This window comes from Eschrichtius robustus, chromosome 11 (assembly GCF_028021215.1).
Source record: "Eschrichtius robustus isolate mEscRob2 chromosome 11, mEscRob2.pri, whole genome shotgun sequence".
In the NCBI taxonomy this organism is placed as follows: domain Eukaryota; kingdom Metazoa; phylum Chordata; class Mammalia; order Artiodactyla; family Eschrichtiidae; genus Eschrichtius; species Eschrichtius robustus.
The window spans coordinates 88,617,357-88,635,294 of NC_090834.1; the positions used below are offsets into that span (position 1 = coordinate 88,617,357).

The window sequence follows — 17,938 nt, forward strand, 5'->3', positions numbered from 1 at the left end:
CACTTTTCCCATCTCCGACTCAAACATAGAGAACAAATTTACTTTTTTTTTTTCCAAGTGTGTTCTGTCACAGTTTTGAAGGAATGGTTTTTACTTTTTAAATTCAAACCAGTGGAGGGGTGAAGAGTGTAGATCTTAAATTAAAAAATAAAAATAAAAAAGGAAGCCACGAGCAGGAGTGAGCCATTGGCACAGAACCAGACACTGTCGTTCCTGAGGTCATTTTGAGTAAAGTCCTGTCCTTCGGCTGTGAGCCTCTCATATATTCCCCCACGATGGTGCAGCTCCTGCACACCAGAAAATCAATGTGTTTATGTTGTGCTTTAGTGCCAGCGAGTGATGAAGAGGAAGGAGCGGTCCTCTTTGACAGCTCTGGCAAGGCGGTTGCTGATCCCTTTGACACGTCTTCTGGGTCTGTGCAGCTCATCGGAATAAAACCCACAGCCCTCCCCGTGGTGCACCCCACCTCGGACAGGAGCCAGGAGCCGGTCGTCCTCAACGGCGAGGTGAGCACCTGAGGACCAGAGCAGGAGAGAGCGGGTGCAGCCAGGCCTCCGTGGATGCGGACTAAGGAGTAGCACCTGGGGGTCCTGGGTGCAGGTTGCATCCAGGTATACGGGGCTCTGGGGGTCATTTTTACCTCTGCATGTGCGGGCCTCAGCAGAACGAATCAGGACGCAAGTCACCCCAAACCAGTTTGCTGAGTGATGTTTTCAGAGCATTTTCTACCTTCATTAGAAAGCCCAAAGGGGACTTTTTAAAAACTGTAGTTGTGAAGAGAAACATCAGAAATTCTGCTTCCCCAACACCTCACCCACACAGCCTGCTGTGTATCTTTCTTGATACTAAACTGGTCAGGATGGCACGTCTGTTGCAGTGGTGGTGAGAGGCACTTGAATTGATAGGGGACCGGAGGAGATCCAGACCGGGATGTGGCCCACTATCTAGGCTTTGAAATGACTTTTACTCCTTTGAGCAAGCTTGAAACAACCCTTTGCCTGCTTCCAGGAGGATATCGATGGATATCATGATGTTAATCAATTTTCCTAAGTCGGAAAAAAATTATTAATGTACACGAGAATAATGATTCCACCAAAGAAAAACAGATAGATGGATGGATGGGTGGGTGGATGGATGGATGGATGGAGATAGATAGATAGATTGATAGAGGCAGTTTAGGGGAGAGCTAAATTTAAATTGGGTAGAAATTATCTGCCATTTCTCCATCTCCTGCAGCAGACTGGTCAGTGGGCTGAAGATGTTTATGATCCTTTAAGGCCATGCATATGGAACCTGCATGTGAATACGTTACACATGTATGCACGCACATGCGTACTTTCATATATTTTTCTCGGTTGTTAAGCTGTCAGGTTGGTTTTTCACTTCATTAGTTTATACCCAGCTATGGTTACCTGCATCAGGAGGGAGATTGCCTAAGCTTTAAAGTCTCTTTACCATCACACCTGGAGGAAAATGTGACAGCCCCATACAGCTGGGTATTGTAAGCGCACTTTAGCGGCTTGTCTGCATCCCCCATCCAGGCCACGTATAAAAGCCTGTTACAGACCTGATTCAGGAAGCTCCTCTGGTTTTCTGGGCAGAAAGACCGAACTGCCTAGAGGTGTGATGAGTTGAGGTTCCTCAACTTTTAAAAAGAATTTAACTGGGAATTCCCTGGTGGTCCAGTGGTTAAGACTCAGTGCTTTCACTGACGTGGGCCCAGGTTTGATCTCCGGTCAGGGAACTAAGATCCCACAGGCTGCGCGGCATGGCCAAAAATAAATAAATAAAAATAAAAAGAACTTAACTGGTTGTGGACTTACAGAGCGCTTCTATTCCAACCTCCTCATTTTTTTTAGACAAAGAAACTGAAGCCAGAGGGCTCAGGTGGCTTGCTCAGAGTTGCACTGCAGGTTATTGTCACAGCATGATGTTCAGGCCCCCTGGCTCCCTGTCCAGTGCTCCTTCCCTCTCTTTGACTTCCTGTGGCCCATTAGTGAAAAAAAGCATTGTGCTTGAAAGAGTATGGACTCTCCAGCCATGCTGCAGGAATGTGAATCCCAGCTCTTCTACTTACTATCTTTGTGACCTTAGGCAGGTTAATTTATCTGTGCCTCAGTATATCCATCTGTACAATGGGACTGCTGTGAGGATCAAATGAGTTAATACATGTAAAGCACTTAGAACAGTGCCTAGCATACAAGTACGTTATTATTACTGTCATCATCACCATTAGTCAGCTAATGAGCAAGGATTCATTGATCAAGTACTTTATGCCCTTTGGCCCTATCATTTGGGAACCTGTATATCTTCTTAAAGCCAATCACAGCCAGTGAATCTTTCCTTGTACACAGTTCCGCCACTGGACATGCAAGCCCAATGATTAGAGGCCTCTGAGGTTATCACTAACGCACTGGTAACTGCTCTTCATTAAGACCCTCTGCCCAGTATGGGCCCAGGTGATGGCTGCCATGCCTGGATCTTTTCATCCCAGCTTAGCCATGTGAATGTCATGGGGACAGATTCCAGATCTCTGCTAAATCTAACTTACCACTCCCTTTTTCTGCCAGGCCCATCACCCTGTCACAGGAGAACAGATGAGCATTTTCCCTGTCCAGAAATGGATACATGTTACACTTTGGTAGCCGAAGGAATAGACCTTGCTGACATTTGGGTTGGAAAGGAGCCGTGAACTGTTCTCTGTAATTTACTGCCTTGTGGCATTTGAGGCAGATTGTCTTATAATTTTCCTCTTTCTCCTCTTACGGGCAGCTTGTATAAGCGAAGAAAGTACAGCCTCAAAGCCATAAATTTTCCTTTTATGAATTATAGGTAATTCTTTTAAATATTATTTTAAAGAAAACATAATAACAGCAAAGTTCAGAAAGTAAGAAAGATCACTGTAACCTCACTACCCTAATATATCCTCTGTTTTCATTTTTTCCACCTCCAACCTTTTGATCAAACTCATGTATATTTTAGCATCTCATCATAGACAGACAACTTTATATCTTGTATCTTAAGCATTTGCTGTGTTGCAATTGTCTTTCTGATGATCATTGTGAGTGACTTGATTGAGTAGGTGCACCATTGATTGGGAAACTACTCTCCCATTGTTCGAACCAGGTATTTTTGGTTTTCGTTTTCATGCATGACTTTTAAAAAGTTTTTATTTTGAAAATAATTTTAGATTTACAAAAGAGTTGCTGTAATAGGACAAAGAATTCCTTTACCCAGCTAGTTCTTTACCTGCTACCCCTACTGTTAACATCTTATGTAACCATAGAATAATGATCCAACCCAAGAACATAACATTGGTACAATACTATTGACTAATGTGCCGATCTCATTTGAATTTCACCGGTTTTCCCGCTCATGTCCTTTTCCTCTTCTGGAATCCAGTCGAGGATCCCACATGGCATTTAGTTGTTTTCTGAGTCTCCTCCAGTTTGGGACAGTTCCTCTGTCCTTCTTTGTGACCATTTTGTCTTTCATGACCATTACTCTTTTGAAGCCTGTTACCATGTAGAATGTCCCTCAATTTGGATTTGTCTGGTGTTTTCTTATGATTGGATTGAGGTTATGAATTTTTGGCATAACTATGGGAATGTTGTGGCCTTTCGTGGGCATTGCATCAGGAAGTACTTGATACTGATATGTCTGATTACTGGTGATGTTAACTTTCATCTCTGACTTTGAACGTCTCTTGGAATGTTGTTTTAGGAGAGATTCCAGAAATGGATTCCTGGCTCAGAGGATGTCATGCTACCTTCTTCTCTTTACTGGTTTTCTCAGTGGCAGGCAGAATGAGGGAACAACTAAAGATTTGTGAGATGCTACCAACCTAAAGATATCATCAGGGCCCAGGTTGGGGAGATCTTTGCAAGAGTTAGAAAAAATATGTCCCTCAGTCTGTTTCTTCAAATGCTGTAAAAATAAAGCATCTAACATGCAGCCTCGTGTTAGTGAACCTCGGGCTTCGTACTTTGGTTGATACGTATCTTACCACTGGATGAATTCATTGCTAGGATAACCTAGCAGTGTGGAGTGTCAGGAACGGAGTCTCTGCTTGCACATTGAACCACATCCTGGGCATTTGGGAGTTTATCTTAGAGGATGGGCTATAGTTACTCAGGCTCGTGACTCCTGAGCTAGCTGCACGGATCCTCGAATGGGCTTTCATAAAACGCCACACTCTCACCACAACTTGTTGGCCAAACACAGCTAGTGCTATACCTAATCCTCAAAGCCCCCAGGTGTTGGTTTGCATTGTTATAGGCTGCTTCTTGCAACTGGCTTGCCTCTTCCTCTTTCCCTCCTGAAACAGGAACCAGAAAGGATGCAACCAGAGTAACTCTAGTGGGCAAGAGGAAGGAACAGGGACGTTCTAAGACTGCAGTGCAGCCTGTGGCCTGTCCGCCTTCCTTTGTTCGTCCTGCCCCTGCCCCTGCGCACCCACTCCCACAGTGCTGCACCCATGCTGCTCAGCCCAAAGCCCCCTCACTGCCCCACTCCACCCACGTCTGCTCACCTTAGCGCTCTGTGCTCCCAAAGCTACTCATTCCCCTTCGCCTTCTCTCTGTCAAGCTCCCTCTCCCTTACTCTTAGATGTAAAGGAATCCCAAACAACCTACATTAGCGGTAATAACATTTTAAAGTCATTCTCAGTGATGGTCATGTTGCAAGCATGCCATGCATGTGAACTCATGCAAATCCTCACGACAGCCCTACGAGGGCAGTAGTATTATCTCCCTGTTCACCTAACGAATCTGAGGCACAGAGAAGTTAAGTAATGTGCCCAGGGTCACATAGCTAGGGAACGACAGAGCTGGGATTTAAACCCAGGCAGTTGATCTGGTTCCCAGAGCCTATACCCTTAGCCACAGCTTTATGCTGCTGCATCGTTAAAATGTAAATGACTGGAAGCAACAGTATTATCCTCCCAAGTGTGTTTGCATATTAACCCGGTGAACTCTGGTGAACATCTCATGAAGAGCTGGGAATGAGTGAGAGACAGAGGTTGACTTTAAAAGGAGATTCTTCCCCTGTGTTGCTTGCAAGTAAGTTTGGCTCAAGCAGGGACCCTGCTCCTATGCTTACCTTTGACGGTGGGGGGAACTGGGGGAAAGAGGGGAGCGGTTCCCTCAGCAGAAGGGAGTACTGCCAGCCTTAGTTTTTGGAGTCTTGATGTTCTAGCAGATTTTAAGTTAATTACCCAAATAGAAGAGCCTTAAGAAGAAAAAGAGCTTAATCTAAAGTATCATCAGCAGCATGGGCAGTGAGTCAGGGATTCATGGGCCCGACTGGCCAGAAGCCCAGCATTCCAGGCTGTGGGTCCTTGCTACCTGGGGGGACTTTCAAGGCCAGGAGGGACACAAAGGGGGTAAGACAGCCGTACCCCTCCCTCCCTCTCTCCCCCGTTGGCATTGGCTGCAACAGTGAGGAAGCTCCTGTGCCACGTCCCGGGGGCCTCCGGGCAGCCCCTCCTCTCCCCTGGCCTCACCACCTCTGCATATCTCACGTATCTCAGGGCCACAGCCTGTCTCCCTCTCCTCCCAGAGCTCAGCTCAGCCTGACTTGGGGATCAGGCCTCAAGTTTCTGACCCCAGGACCATTGGACCTTATGCCTTCTCGAACCCCCTAACCCTTTCTTCAGACACGCTGTTTTGTAGCAGTCTGATATAGAACACGGACGGGAGCGTGGAGGGCTGCTCTGTTGGTTTGGGGACCAGACCCAACAGCTTAGCTGTCTTCTTGCTGCCTCCATACTTTCCTGGCTCCTGAGGACTCTCCTGGAGCTCTGGGGCAACAGTTCTTAACCCAGGTCCCTGGACTTGCTGAAGGTATTGGCTTTTGGAGGGCAAGACTCCTAATTCTCATAAGATTCTCGGCCGACCTTCCAAAATGACACAAATCCATGGAATATAATTTGAAAACCAACGCTCAGTGCCAGAGGTTTCTTAGCCAGGTGCTGGACCAGAGTCAGCTCTGGGACTTTTTTCAAACTACAGATGCCCAGGCCCCAACTCTTGAAGATTCGGATTCAGTAGGTCTGGGGTAGAGTCTGGGCCTCTGGATTTTTTGCCAGCTCTGTATCCAGCGCCAATGCACTGCCAGATGACCATTGCCTTGCACATCTTCCCAATGGAAAGACCCAGCTCTGGCAAGCCCACACCAACCTCAGCCCTCAGCCATTCTTGGGGTGGAATCTACCAGCCCAGGGGTTTAGACTTTGGACCTTCTGTACTTCATCGTCTTCTCATCCTGAGAGGCAGTGTACGTTGTAGCTAACTGTGCAGACTCAGAACTCTGACATGGGCTGTCCAAGGTCAAACCCTGACCCCACCACTGATTATCTGTGGGGACCGTGAGAAAGTTCCTTAATCTCATCTGTAAAATGGGGAATGAAATAACCTGCCTTATGGGTTGTCATGAAGGTTAAGAAGACTTCACACACATTAAGTCACTGCAGTGACTGTACATCACAGACTCTATAAGGGGAGCTCTTACTTAGTTTGCTAGGGGTCCCAACTCTGCACTTTACTAACTTAGCCGTTTTTGGGCCTCGGTTTCCTCACCTGTCAGGTGGAAGTCATCCCCACACTTACCAGACTTTCCATGATTGTCCCTTGAAGTTACAGCTGTGAAAATGCTCTCTACATTATACATGATTATACAGATGTAGTCAAGTCTGATTACCAGCAGCACTGATGGTTCTCCGTATTGTTCAGTAGGTGTCAGACAGATTTCACCGTTCAGCTGTTTGTGGGAGTAAAATGCTCATCATTTGTTACTTATTTAGCACAGTCATCTGCTTGTATCTTTGACAGGTGAGCAGGAACTGGTTGGCAATAGCGACCATGCACGGCTTCTTTCAAGAAAGCTATAGATTGACAAAAATAAGCTCTCAAGTGCAGGTCGATAGGGTGGGGAGACCTTGGGAGCAGGGTGTCTGCTCCCCTTTCCCACCCCATTCATCTCAACTCTACTCCTTCAGGAACTGGCTGTCTTATCCAGCTGGACACCAGCTAAACAGCCAGGGGAGGCCACTGGGCTGCTCAGGGCTGGAGCTAGGGTTGGAACCCCAAGTCTAGCTGGGTTGCCAAGTCCGAGTCTTCCACACAGGGGAACCAAAAGGGTTTAGGCGGGACTAAGGCCCACACCGCAAAGCTAAAAGTGCAGAGTCAGGCCTAGACCTGAGTAGACTCAAATAGATGGGCAAGGAGGCCCTGAGGGAAGGTCTCAGGTGACTTAGGCAAGTGCCAGGCTCCACACTGTTTGTGGTCCACTCTTGAGGGCTGGTCTTGGCATGGGACACAGGTGGGTCTGGCTGGCTCCAAGGACCAGAGGTGAAGCTCAGGATGGCTTTTCCAGGTGTTGTGACTGTCTGATGAAGCTTCCTGTCTATGGGCTGTGCCTGGTCAGGTGTGGGCCTGAGACTGTCTCTCTCCCCAGGTGAACAAAGCCCTGAAGCAGAAGTCAGACATCGAGCACTATCGGAACAAGCTGCGCCTCAAAGCCAAGAGGAAGGGATACTACGACTTCCCTCCGGTGGAGGCGAGCAAGGCTCAGATGGAAAGAAAGAAGATGTATGAAAAAGCCCCAAAGGACATCGAGCACGTTTTGGATCCAGACCCAGAAATGTGTGCCCCATTCACTGAGGCTAAAAACAGGTGCAGTCCCTCAGGGATTCTCTGAAGGTCGCTGTACCATTAGTGGGATGAGGGCAGGGTGTGCCTCGGGCAATACAGTCTGGGCCTCTGGATCTGTTTGTTACCTTAGGACTGTCATCTTTGCAGGCTGCTGGTCTGGGCCACACTGGTCTGTACGAACAGGAGTTCCACAGTGAGTCTGGAAGAGAATAAAATTGAAGCCATTAAAAAAAAATACTTGTGCAAACAACCATAATTGTCCTTTAGCTTAATGATGTTTTCAAACCCGTAGCTGTTTCAGAGCTGGGTTCAGATGTAATTATCACCCACCTGGTTATGCAACTTCCAGATCAAGGGACAGTGTATTCGTCAATTATTTTAGTGGCTCTTGCATAAGAAAAACAGAACCCATGCCTCACCTTTTCATTCAGCTTCAGTAGGTATTTACCGCACCGCTACTCCAGTCTCCATGCTGAGTTCCTCTTTCATTCATAGCCTTGTTCATTCACTTGCCATTTATTGTCACCTGCTCTGTATTGGGCACCATGCATGATCCTGGATACTGTCATGGTCACATGTTCATTCATTCAATTCGTTCAAAATTTTATGGTGGACAGGACAGCCCAATCACTGCTCTTGTGGAACTTAAGGCCTGATGGGAGAGAAGGATCACCACCCCAAAAGTTCATTGCTCACAAGTGCGATGGGTGTTTGAAATGTGAGCTGCTGTGACAGTCGAAAAGGTAGGCCTGGCCTAGCAAGAGGCGGGTAGGCCTGGTGGTTGGAATCGGCATCTCTCCAAGCTTTGCGGCTAACTCAGCAGGGAGTGGCCTCACCTACTGGGAAAAGGGGTAGAGGTCAGCAAAGCTAGATAGGCCCACTTCTCTTCTTTGCCTTCCCTCTGAGGTACTTCCCCAAAAGCATTTTCATGGTTTGAGACCATCTCTTTCAAATCCTCCTTGGCAGTGGCCCCTTGACTTTGAACTGCCTGCTGCAACCCATCCTGTAGCCTTGGCAGACGTACCCTCTACAGAGGTGGCCGGGGAGGACAGAATGGTTCCTGGCCTGAGTGGGTATTTATTAAAAGCCAAAGTGACTATGTGGCAGGCTTAGATGGAAGCCATAAAATCAAGCTGCTACATTTTATGAATGGAATCACCATAATTTATTTTTAATAATGAAAGGAGAGAATTCTAAGCCAGTGCTTCATTTACCAGCCTTCTCATTAGGCTTGATGGGGATAAAGAGCTGTTGATCTAAAATCACACTGTGATGGGATCACAACGTGTGTGCCACCAAGTTGATAACTGTAGGAAAAAAAGAGAAGATTTTAGATTTTAGATATGTAGATTTTATTGGGAGGCTGGGGCTTCTTTAGCTTTCACTTTATACTTCGGGGCTTTTTACTTCAGGGGTCTTTTATAGACTAGGGTGGTGAGTTTTTTTCCTGGGTTTCCTGCTGATACTTGGAAAATGAATCAAAAGTCCTGTACAAGTAAGAGGAACTTAGTTTGGTAATTATTTGAGAAATGAAAATTTCTGTTAAGGTATTTTATAAGGAGAATGAACAAAACTTTTTTCTGGAGAGGTGCATCTCCACTGCCTAACAAAAGGTCAGGCCAGATTCTTAAGGCCCTTTGATGGCCTGCTGATGCTGGGATTATATAGGTAATTTTTAGGAAATGTCTGTTGAAGAAATGATTTAATTAAAATTTTTGACCAGTTAAGGGAAAAATAGAGATAACCACAAATCAAGTGAGGTGGGGGATAGGAAGGGAGATGGGGTCAGCAAGAGACTGGGACGAGAAGACAAAGATTAATAGAGAAAAGGAGAGTAACAGAGGCTCAGTAAGCTCTCGGGTGCTATTCTTTTTTTTTTTAAGTTTTTTAAAAAATTAATTTAATTTAATTTATTTTATGCCGCGTTGGGTCTTCGTTGCTGTGCGCGGGCTTCCTCTAGTTGCGGCGAGCGGGGGTTACTCTTCGTTGCGGTGCACGGGCTTCTCATTGCGGTGGTTTCTCTTGTTGCGGAGCACGGGCTCTAGGCATGCGGGCTTCAGTAGTTGTGGTGCGTGGGCTCAGTAGTTGTGGCTCATGGGCTCTAGAACGCAGCCTCCGTAGTTGTGGCGCACGGGCTGAGTTGCTCTGCAGCATGTGGGATCTTCCCGGGCCAGGGCTCAAACACGTGTCCCCTGCATTGGCAGGCGGGTTCTTAACCACTGCGCCACCAGGGAAGCCCCTCGGGTGCTATTTTTGTTGACTCCAGGCACTGTCCACTGCTACCTGCTGTGTGTTAGCTGTTATCACAGGTTAGACTTGCCTGTTAATTACTGTTCACAGTTCAACTCGTTAGAGGTTCTGCTCTCAGTGACCTAGCCCCTGCAAGGCACAAGTAAGGGACTCATTCTCTAGGCCAGAGGTAGCATCAATAACCAGAATCTTACCCTGAGACCTAAATAAGTCAAAGACAAAGTTTAGATTCCAAATGATGACTCATCCTGATACCCTTTAAAAGAGTTTTCACAGCTTTTTTTTTTTAAGTCAGAGCACACCCCCCTTTTTATGTTATAAACTCTTACCCAGAGACACAGAGTATGTAATATAACTGAGGCAGGTGCTGGCAGAGGCCCCCTGCATGTCCCCTCAGCCCCCCTATAGGCCAGCAGCATCCTTCATCTGTGACTCTGACGTGAGCCCCCGACCAGAAGTGTCAGGTAGTTAATGTGCTCTGGAGCAGCTGTAGTCACTGACAGATGGGAACTGATGGATAAATACCCCTGGCAGAAGAACTATACACTGTTGTAATAACCACGTTGTCTGGTTTCTATGTTTGATGATTTGACATCTGGGACCTTGCCCCTGGAGAGACTGCCCCTCCCAGGGCTGGCTAACCTTTTCGTAGGGATAGTAAGTCTCACGTGCAAGTGCACTTGTCAGGCACAAACCAAACAAGCTAGAGCCCAGACTCCAGCTGCCTCTTGCACACAGGGCTTTTGCAATCTGAGCCCCCAGTCTCCCTGCCCGAATCACCCTGGCCAGGTACCAGGCAAACAGGGACAGCTCCCGTGTCCCAGAGTCTGCCAAAATCTTTCAAGTGAGCCAGTCCTAAGCCTGCTTACCCTGCCTTGCCAGTCCTTTCCCATGAAAGCCACAGTAAAGGCTCTTGCCCACATTTTCCCCACACTCCCACTGCCTTGTGACTGACCTTTGTGCTTTCCATGTGGCCCTCCATAGTGTGGCATGCCCTTTCCTCTTGAGATCTGTGAGTATACGAGCTACCTTTTCAATGGCAGTCATCCCCTGATCTGTTGGTTTTACCACACCTGAATAATAATGAAACCTACATTTTAAAACATCTGTCTCCCACACTTCTCTAGTGAGTTTGAGCCCCAGATGCCCAAAACACTGATCTGCTCTGGAGCATATCCTTTACTGGCCTCCTTTCCTTCCCTGTCTCATTTTCCCACTTCCCAACTTGTGCTTCCTGGAACCCTCTCCCAAATAAACCACTTCTACTTCCACTCAGATCATCACAGAGCTTGCTGCTGGGGGAACCCAACCTAAGGCAATAACCTATAAAGACAGAGTTTCTCTGATAGAAGCAGGGCGTCCTCCTCCTCCTTCTCAATGGCTCTAGTCTGTCTTTATGGAGCCCTAGGGTTCTGTAGAACACAGTTTGGAAACTACATTCTTAAACTATAGTGGTTAATCCCAGGCTCCAAAAAAAATCCAAATAATATTTATCATTATCCTCCCAGCAGTATTTTCAAAGGTTAAAAAACTTGTATCTCAAGTTTGCAAGTTTCAAAATTTGTTAACTTTTAAAGAATATAGCAAAAATACCAATAGGAAATGAATATACCTAATGGAACTCTATTTGATTAAAATAAGTAATTTCTCTACCTGAAATCCTAATTTATCTCGAAGCAGTTGCTTGCATATCAGGCACACATTGGTGATCTGGTCAATTGAGATCCATGTCAAACAGCAGTCTTTAAGCGGTATATAAAAGAACATTGTCTTTGATGGAAAGGGAGACTGGGGCGTATGCCAGTGTCTAAGGGCTCACCCACGTTCATGGTTCTTGACAGGGCTTACACAATCTCACTATTGTATTTCTAATACTTCCAAAATAAACTACTTGAATGTCAATTGCTAATCCTAGTATTTGCTCCTCCATCACCTTTATTAGTAATTGGCAATCTCAGGACAGTTGTGAAGTCTGCTTCTTCAAAAAATGATTTGTAATTAGGTCAAGGGTAAGAATTCTTTGGGGTCTGCCTTAAAGTGTGAATCACTCAGAACAGATTGTGTTTCACAAGGTTGTGCTTCTTTCCTAAAGGAAGCCTCTAATTGCAGATAACTATAGGGCACATTTGATAACACTAGGTGGTAAGCTCCTATATTAGTCAGGATTCTTTTGGTTGTAAATGATGGAAAACCAACACAAACTGGTTAAATAAAAGGGGAATTTACCATTGAACAGGCCAAAGCTTCAGGAGTGGCTAGATCCAAGAGGTCATAGAATGTCTTCCATGTTTACCTTGCTGTTTCTTCACTCTTTACTGGCTGGTTTTCAGGCAGGCTTTTACCTCATAGTGGCAAACTGGTTACCAACAACTCTAGGCTTATATCCTATCTTCTTAGAAACCTCAACGCCAAGAGAATGCCTCTTTGCTGGTTGCTGTAGCAAAAGCCTTGAGACTTAGTCTCATTTGACTAACTCAGGTGCCCACCCTCTGACCAACTGTTATGGCCATGGGGTTGTGATGTTCTGACTGTCCAGCCTGAGTCACATGCCTGTCCCTGGAGGAAAGCTGGCCCCCAAAGACCATCCTAGTGCTCTTACCTAAAGAGGGTTGTCCTGGGTGCCAGGCAAGCAAAGACCACAGAGGCTCTCTAAACAGGTATAAGCTCCTCATGGTGAGGGAGTCGGTCTAATAGTGTGTTTTATTCCCTAGACTAATTGCAAGGGTAGTGTCTTGCCTTGGGAGTTCTAATGTCTGTTCTAGACTAACAGTGTGTGAGTGTCATGCTGTGACAAACTGGGTGTGGGATCATGAAAAGGTATCTATATCTCCCAGGTTTCTTCCATAGTCACTGGGAATAAATAATGCAACCTCTTTACCTTCAACCCATGAATGGATAGAATCTTAGAAGCGAGACACAAAATAGGTGGTGTTTGGGGAGTTCTCTGAAGGCAGATGCTCTGAAATGCAAGTTATTTACAGAGAGAAACTTACTGTTGGATGAGAGGGAAGTAGCCAGTGATCTTATCCCACCTTTGTGGGATGAACCCTGCAGGATCATGTGAAAGTCCCCGCTCCTAAGAGTTGACTCTTGTGCAAGAAGAAAAGCACAGCCACAGCCCTCACTATGTTACTGTTCCTTTCCCCCTCCTCAAAAAATTCCTCTAATGACAGGTGGAAACAAGACAGTGATGATGCATTTCCTAGCGGGAGCTGAGTGGCGCCTCTGGACATGCTACTCCCTGGGCTTGAAATGCTCTGTGCCTAGATTGGCATGTGGCTGGCTCTGTTAAGGGGTCTGCCGAAATGTCACCTCTCCAGAGAGGCCTTCCCTGACCATCCTATCTAAAGTCATCCCCCATCCTATCGCCATCTGTCGCATCACCTCCTTTTTCTTCATAGCCCTTATTTCTCTTGGAAATTATCATGCGAATTGTCTGTCTCCCTTATTAGAATGTAAGCTCAGGAGAGCAGGGCCATGTCTGTCTTGCTCGCTGTGAATCTTCATCATCTTCCACAGTGCCTGGTACATAGTAGCCACTCAGTAAATACTGGATGATGAATGGATGGATGGATGGATGGGCCCCAAATTGCCTTTTGGTTTATGGCTCCTTAGCCCAGAAGGGAATCCACTGTGGTAAAGGTAGAAAAGAAAATCTATCAACACTTGTGTTTAAGAAGCTCATTAGCCACAGCGTTTGTTAACACATCATGGAACCCTGCATGTGAAATCAGAAAGATGAAAAGGAATAGGAGGCTGCTAAGTCAACAAAGCTAACAACAGCAAGTTTGTTCTTCCAGCACTAGCTGTCCTAGAGGGTCAAGGGAGAGTCCCTGGCCTTGCCATCAGCAGAATTTTAGATGCGGTTGCAGTGTTGCAATTGATTGTAGTTACCTAGTTTCCATACAGAAGAGCATTTACAATTCAGCCAAATGGTTATAGCATCTGGAAGAAAATTCTTCATTCTACTCTTTCTACAGCCCCTGATGGCCAGGGAACAAATACCATCAATTCTGAGATTCGTGAAGCAAATCCAAACCCTTCATTGGTTGCCTGTAGTTTGGATCAGTGGAGAATTCCATCTGTCAGGGCATTTGCTGCATCATAACAGTTGTTGAATTTTCTTCAGGCAACAGATGAAGAACTCTGTCTACCGGAGTCGGCAATCTCTGAACAGCCCGAGTCCGGGGGAAACGGAGATGGACCTTCTGGTGACTCGGGAGCGACCTCGGCGTGGAATCCGTAACAGCGGATACGACGTAAGTCTCTGGTGGGCCGAGCTGAATACAGCTTTGCTTTGTCCTGAATGCAGAGAGGAGAGAGCATCCTATAATGTTTCAGTTTACTGCATATTAGTGGAATTTTAAAATGCACTAAAATGGTTTCTGTTTTATTATTCCTTATTACCTATTTTGCAAAGTAAGACTAATTGGAATGTGTCAGAGTAACAAATTATTGCTCAAAGGAGCTCAGTGTCTAAATTCAACCATTTTATGAATAGTACATTATTGACCTTAAACTCAACAGCAATTCTAAATGTCCTTAATTTTTTTTCCCTTTGTCCTTAGAAACTCAGTAGGAACTATGGCTGTGGGTTAGAATTCATTTGAACATAGGCTTCTTTTAATCCATAGCACCGTTGAGAAGTTGGATTTGTTCCTGATTTCATAACTCCTCAATATGCCATGGAAACAATGAGGTTTCCAACAGAGCGATTTGGTGATTGCATATGATGAAGCACATGCTTATGTGCAGGATGCTCCATGCTGTAAAAATGCTTCTAATCCCATCAAACGTCCCCAGATGATGACTTACAATTTGGTGCCTCCTCTCACGTTGTTTACATCCCGTCACATGTAGTTGCTCTCATGAGCTCACATGAACGATACTATGCTGAGATGTTCAATAATGCTTCATTCTGCCCCAAGATTTCAAATGGCCTTGAATATACTCCTAGGTTTTATGAAAATGTTTCTTTCCCTTACTCCTAAAATGTTTCTCTAATTACAAATAAAAATTTTTCTGTAACAAGAGTTATGATTCAAATATATCCAGATAAAGTTTTGTTACAATTGTGAGGTTGTAATTTGAAAATGACACTTGATTTCTTAAACATCCGGTGCTAATTTGAAGGCAATAAGATTTCTCCACCCTCAGGACTGGTCATTGTTTGCCACAGAAACTTAAAGTGGGATTTTTTAATGGTCCAATTAAAAACAGAGATATTATACCTAATTTGAATTCTAATTACCTTCCTTACATTTAAACTTGATATTTGTGTTGCTGGTGATACCCTTTTATTTCTCTTTCCTTTTTTATAGAAAACAGTTTGATGGTTTAGTTTTGTAAAATTCCAGATGCTTTGGGCAAATCGTTTTTTCTCCTCCAGATTAAATTATTCAATGTTAAATTTTCTCCTCATACAAATATTTCTTACACTAAACTTGATCATCAATTTGATAATCAGCCTGTGGTTAAAAATAGGGCGTTTGAAATTTTCAATTAATCTCTCCCTACTAACAGTGACTATTCTTCCTGGATGCTTGTAGTTTGGGGAACTTTTTCTTCTGCTCGGGACTATTCTGCTGAGGTATGATAGGATTCTTAATTTATTTCAAGATTTGTATTAATAGATTTCTCGTGAGGTTCTAGACACAGACATTTTTACAGTTTGAGGAAATAGGCCAGAGGTTTCCCTATTAGTCTTGAAAAGAGAACGCTGCAGCATTTTTTTTTAACCACTGTGCCAGGACTTGCAGTACTCACCTAATACTCTTGGAATGTTGTGTAGAACAGTAGAAGGAGAGGGACGATTTCTTAAAGGAGGTTGCTCACCTCTCACAAACATGTGTAAATATTCCACTTACAGATTACTTTAGGGGAAGCACACTTCATTTCAATAGATATTTTAAAATATACAATTCTTTGAAAAGTTTGTGTGACCACAAAAACATAAGCAAATATAAGTTTCCTTAAGAGAAGATGATCATCTAGGGAACAATTTTAGGAATTTAGACTGTTGATGCTGAGAATGAAATTGTTTCTTGTATCTCCTCCTGAGCCTTTAATCCCATGAGAAGTATTTGCTATCATTTCCTGACTGCACACACTAGACCAGGCCCTATTCTAGTCTTTTTAATGTGTATAATCTCATTGAATTTGCAGTCACCAGTCAGGTAGGTGCTCTCACTATGTCCGTTGTACAGATGGGAAACCAAGGCTCCAAGCAGTTACATAATAAGTTTACCCGACTCCAGAGCCCATCCCCTTAACCACCACAATACGACCTGCATGTGCCCTCACAACACTGTACATCTGTCTTCTCATAACATAATATATGCCCCGTATTTCTGATCTCTATAAGATGTCATGTCTCACAAAATTCTTGCATGGATAACCCACACAAGCAAAAAATGGACCAGCAGATAAAGCAGAAAAATAAGAGTCTTAGTTTTAAACAATGCATGCATTCGTTTTCTGAATCTTGATTTTCCAAAAGTCCTGAATCACTCCTGGCAAAAGAATCCATTAGCTCAGCAGTGAACAGGTCATTCAGTTGGAAACACGTCATGCTTCCTACTGGGTATGGGGATCTTGAAGCCAGGCCAACATTTCCAAGTCATTTCTGCCAGATTAGTAAGGACCAGAGGGACCAGCTCCTTTTTTTTTTTTTTCTTTTGAATTTTATTTTATTTATTTTTTATACAGCAGGTTCTTATTAGTTATACATTTTATATATATTAGTGTATATATGTCAATCCCAGTCTCCCAATTCATCACACAACCACCACCACTCCCAGCCACTTTCCCCCCTTGGTGTCCATACGTTTGTTCTCTACATCTGTGTCTCAATTTCTGGCCTGCAAACCGGTTCATCTGTACCATTTTTCTAGGTTCCACATATATGTGTTAATATACGATATTTGTTTTTCTCTTTCTGACTTACTTCACTCTGTATGACAGTCTCTAGATCCATCCACGTCTCTACAAATGACCCAATTTCGTTCCTCTTTATGGCTGAGTAATATTCCATTGTATATATGTACCACGTCTTCTTTAGCCATTCGTCTGTCGATGGGCATTTAGGTTGCTTCCATGACCTGGCTATTGTAAATAGTGCTGCAATGAACATTGGGGTACATGTGTCTTTTTGAATTATGGTTTTCTCTGGGTATATGCCCAGTAGTGGGATTGCTGGGTCACATGGTAATTCTATTTTTAGTTTTTAAAGGAACCTCCATACTGTTCTCCATAGTGGCTGTATCAATTTACATTCCCACCAACAGTGCAAGAGGGTTCCCTTTTCTCCACACCCTCTCCAGCATTTGTTGTTTGTAGATTTTCTGATGATGGCCATTCTGACCCGTGTGAGGTGATACCTCATTGTAGTTTTGATTTGCATTTCTCTAATAATTCGTGATGTTGAGCAGCTTTTCATGTGCTTCTTGGCCATCTGTATGTCTTCTTTGAAGAAATCTCTATTCAGGTCTTCTGCCCATTTTTAGATTGGGTTGTTTGTTTCTTTAATATTGAGCTGCATGAGCTGTTTATATATTTGGAGGTTAATCCTTTGTCCATTGATTCGTTTGCAAATATTTTCTCCCATTCTGAGGGTTGTCTTTTCATCTTGTTTGTAGTTTCCTTTGCTGTGCAAAAGCTTTGAAGTTTCATTAGGTCCCATTTGTTTATTTTTGTTTTTATTTCCATTACTCTAGGAGGTGGATCAAAAAAGATCTTGCTGTGATTTATGTCAAAGAGTGTTCTTCCTATGTTTTCCTCTAAGAGTTTTATAGTGTCTGGCCTTACATTTAGGTCTCGAATCCATTTTGAGTTTATTTTTGTGTATGGTGTTAGGGAGTGTTCTAATTTCATTCTTTTACATTTGGCTGTCCAGTTTTCCCAGCACCACTTATTGAAGAGGCTGTCTTTTCTCCATTGTATATCTTTGCCTCCTTTGTCATAGATTAGCTGACCATAGGTGCGTGGGTTTATCTCTGGGCTTTCTATCTTGTTCCATTGATCTATGTTTCTGTTTT

General features: G+C 44.3%; 1 protein-coding gene across 1 annotated transcript in view; it reads left to right on the plus strand.

Annotated features, from left to right (window-relative positions):
- Nucleotides 1-17,938, plus strand: part of KIAA1549L (KIAA1549 like) — a 283,714-nt gene that overhangs the window by 215,234 nt on the left and 50,542 nt on the right. Inside the window, exons 14-16 of the mRNA XM_068556114.1 lie at nt 328-506; nt 7,456-7,673; nt 14,032-14,161. Of these exons, the coding sequence (XP_068412215.1) occupies nt 328-506; nt 7,456-7,673; nt 14,032-14,161 (527 nt within the window). The remainder of the gene's footprint in view (nt 1-327; nt 507-7,455; nt 7,674-14,031; nt 14,162-17,938) is intronic.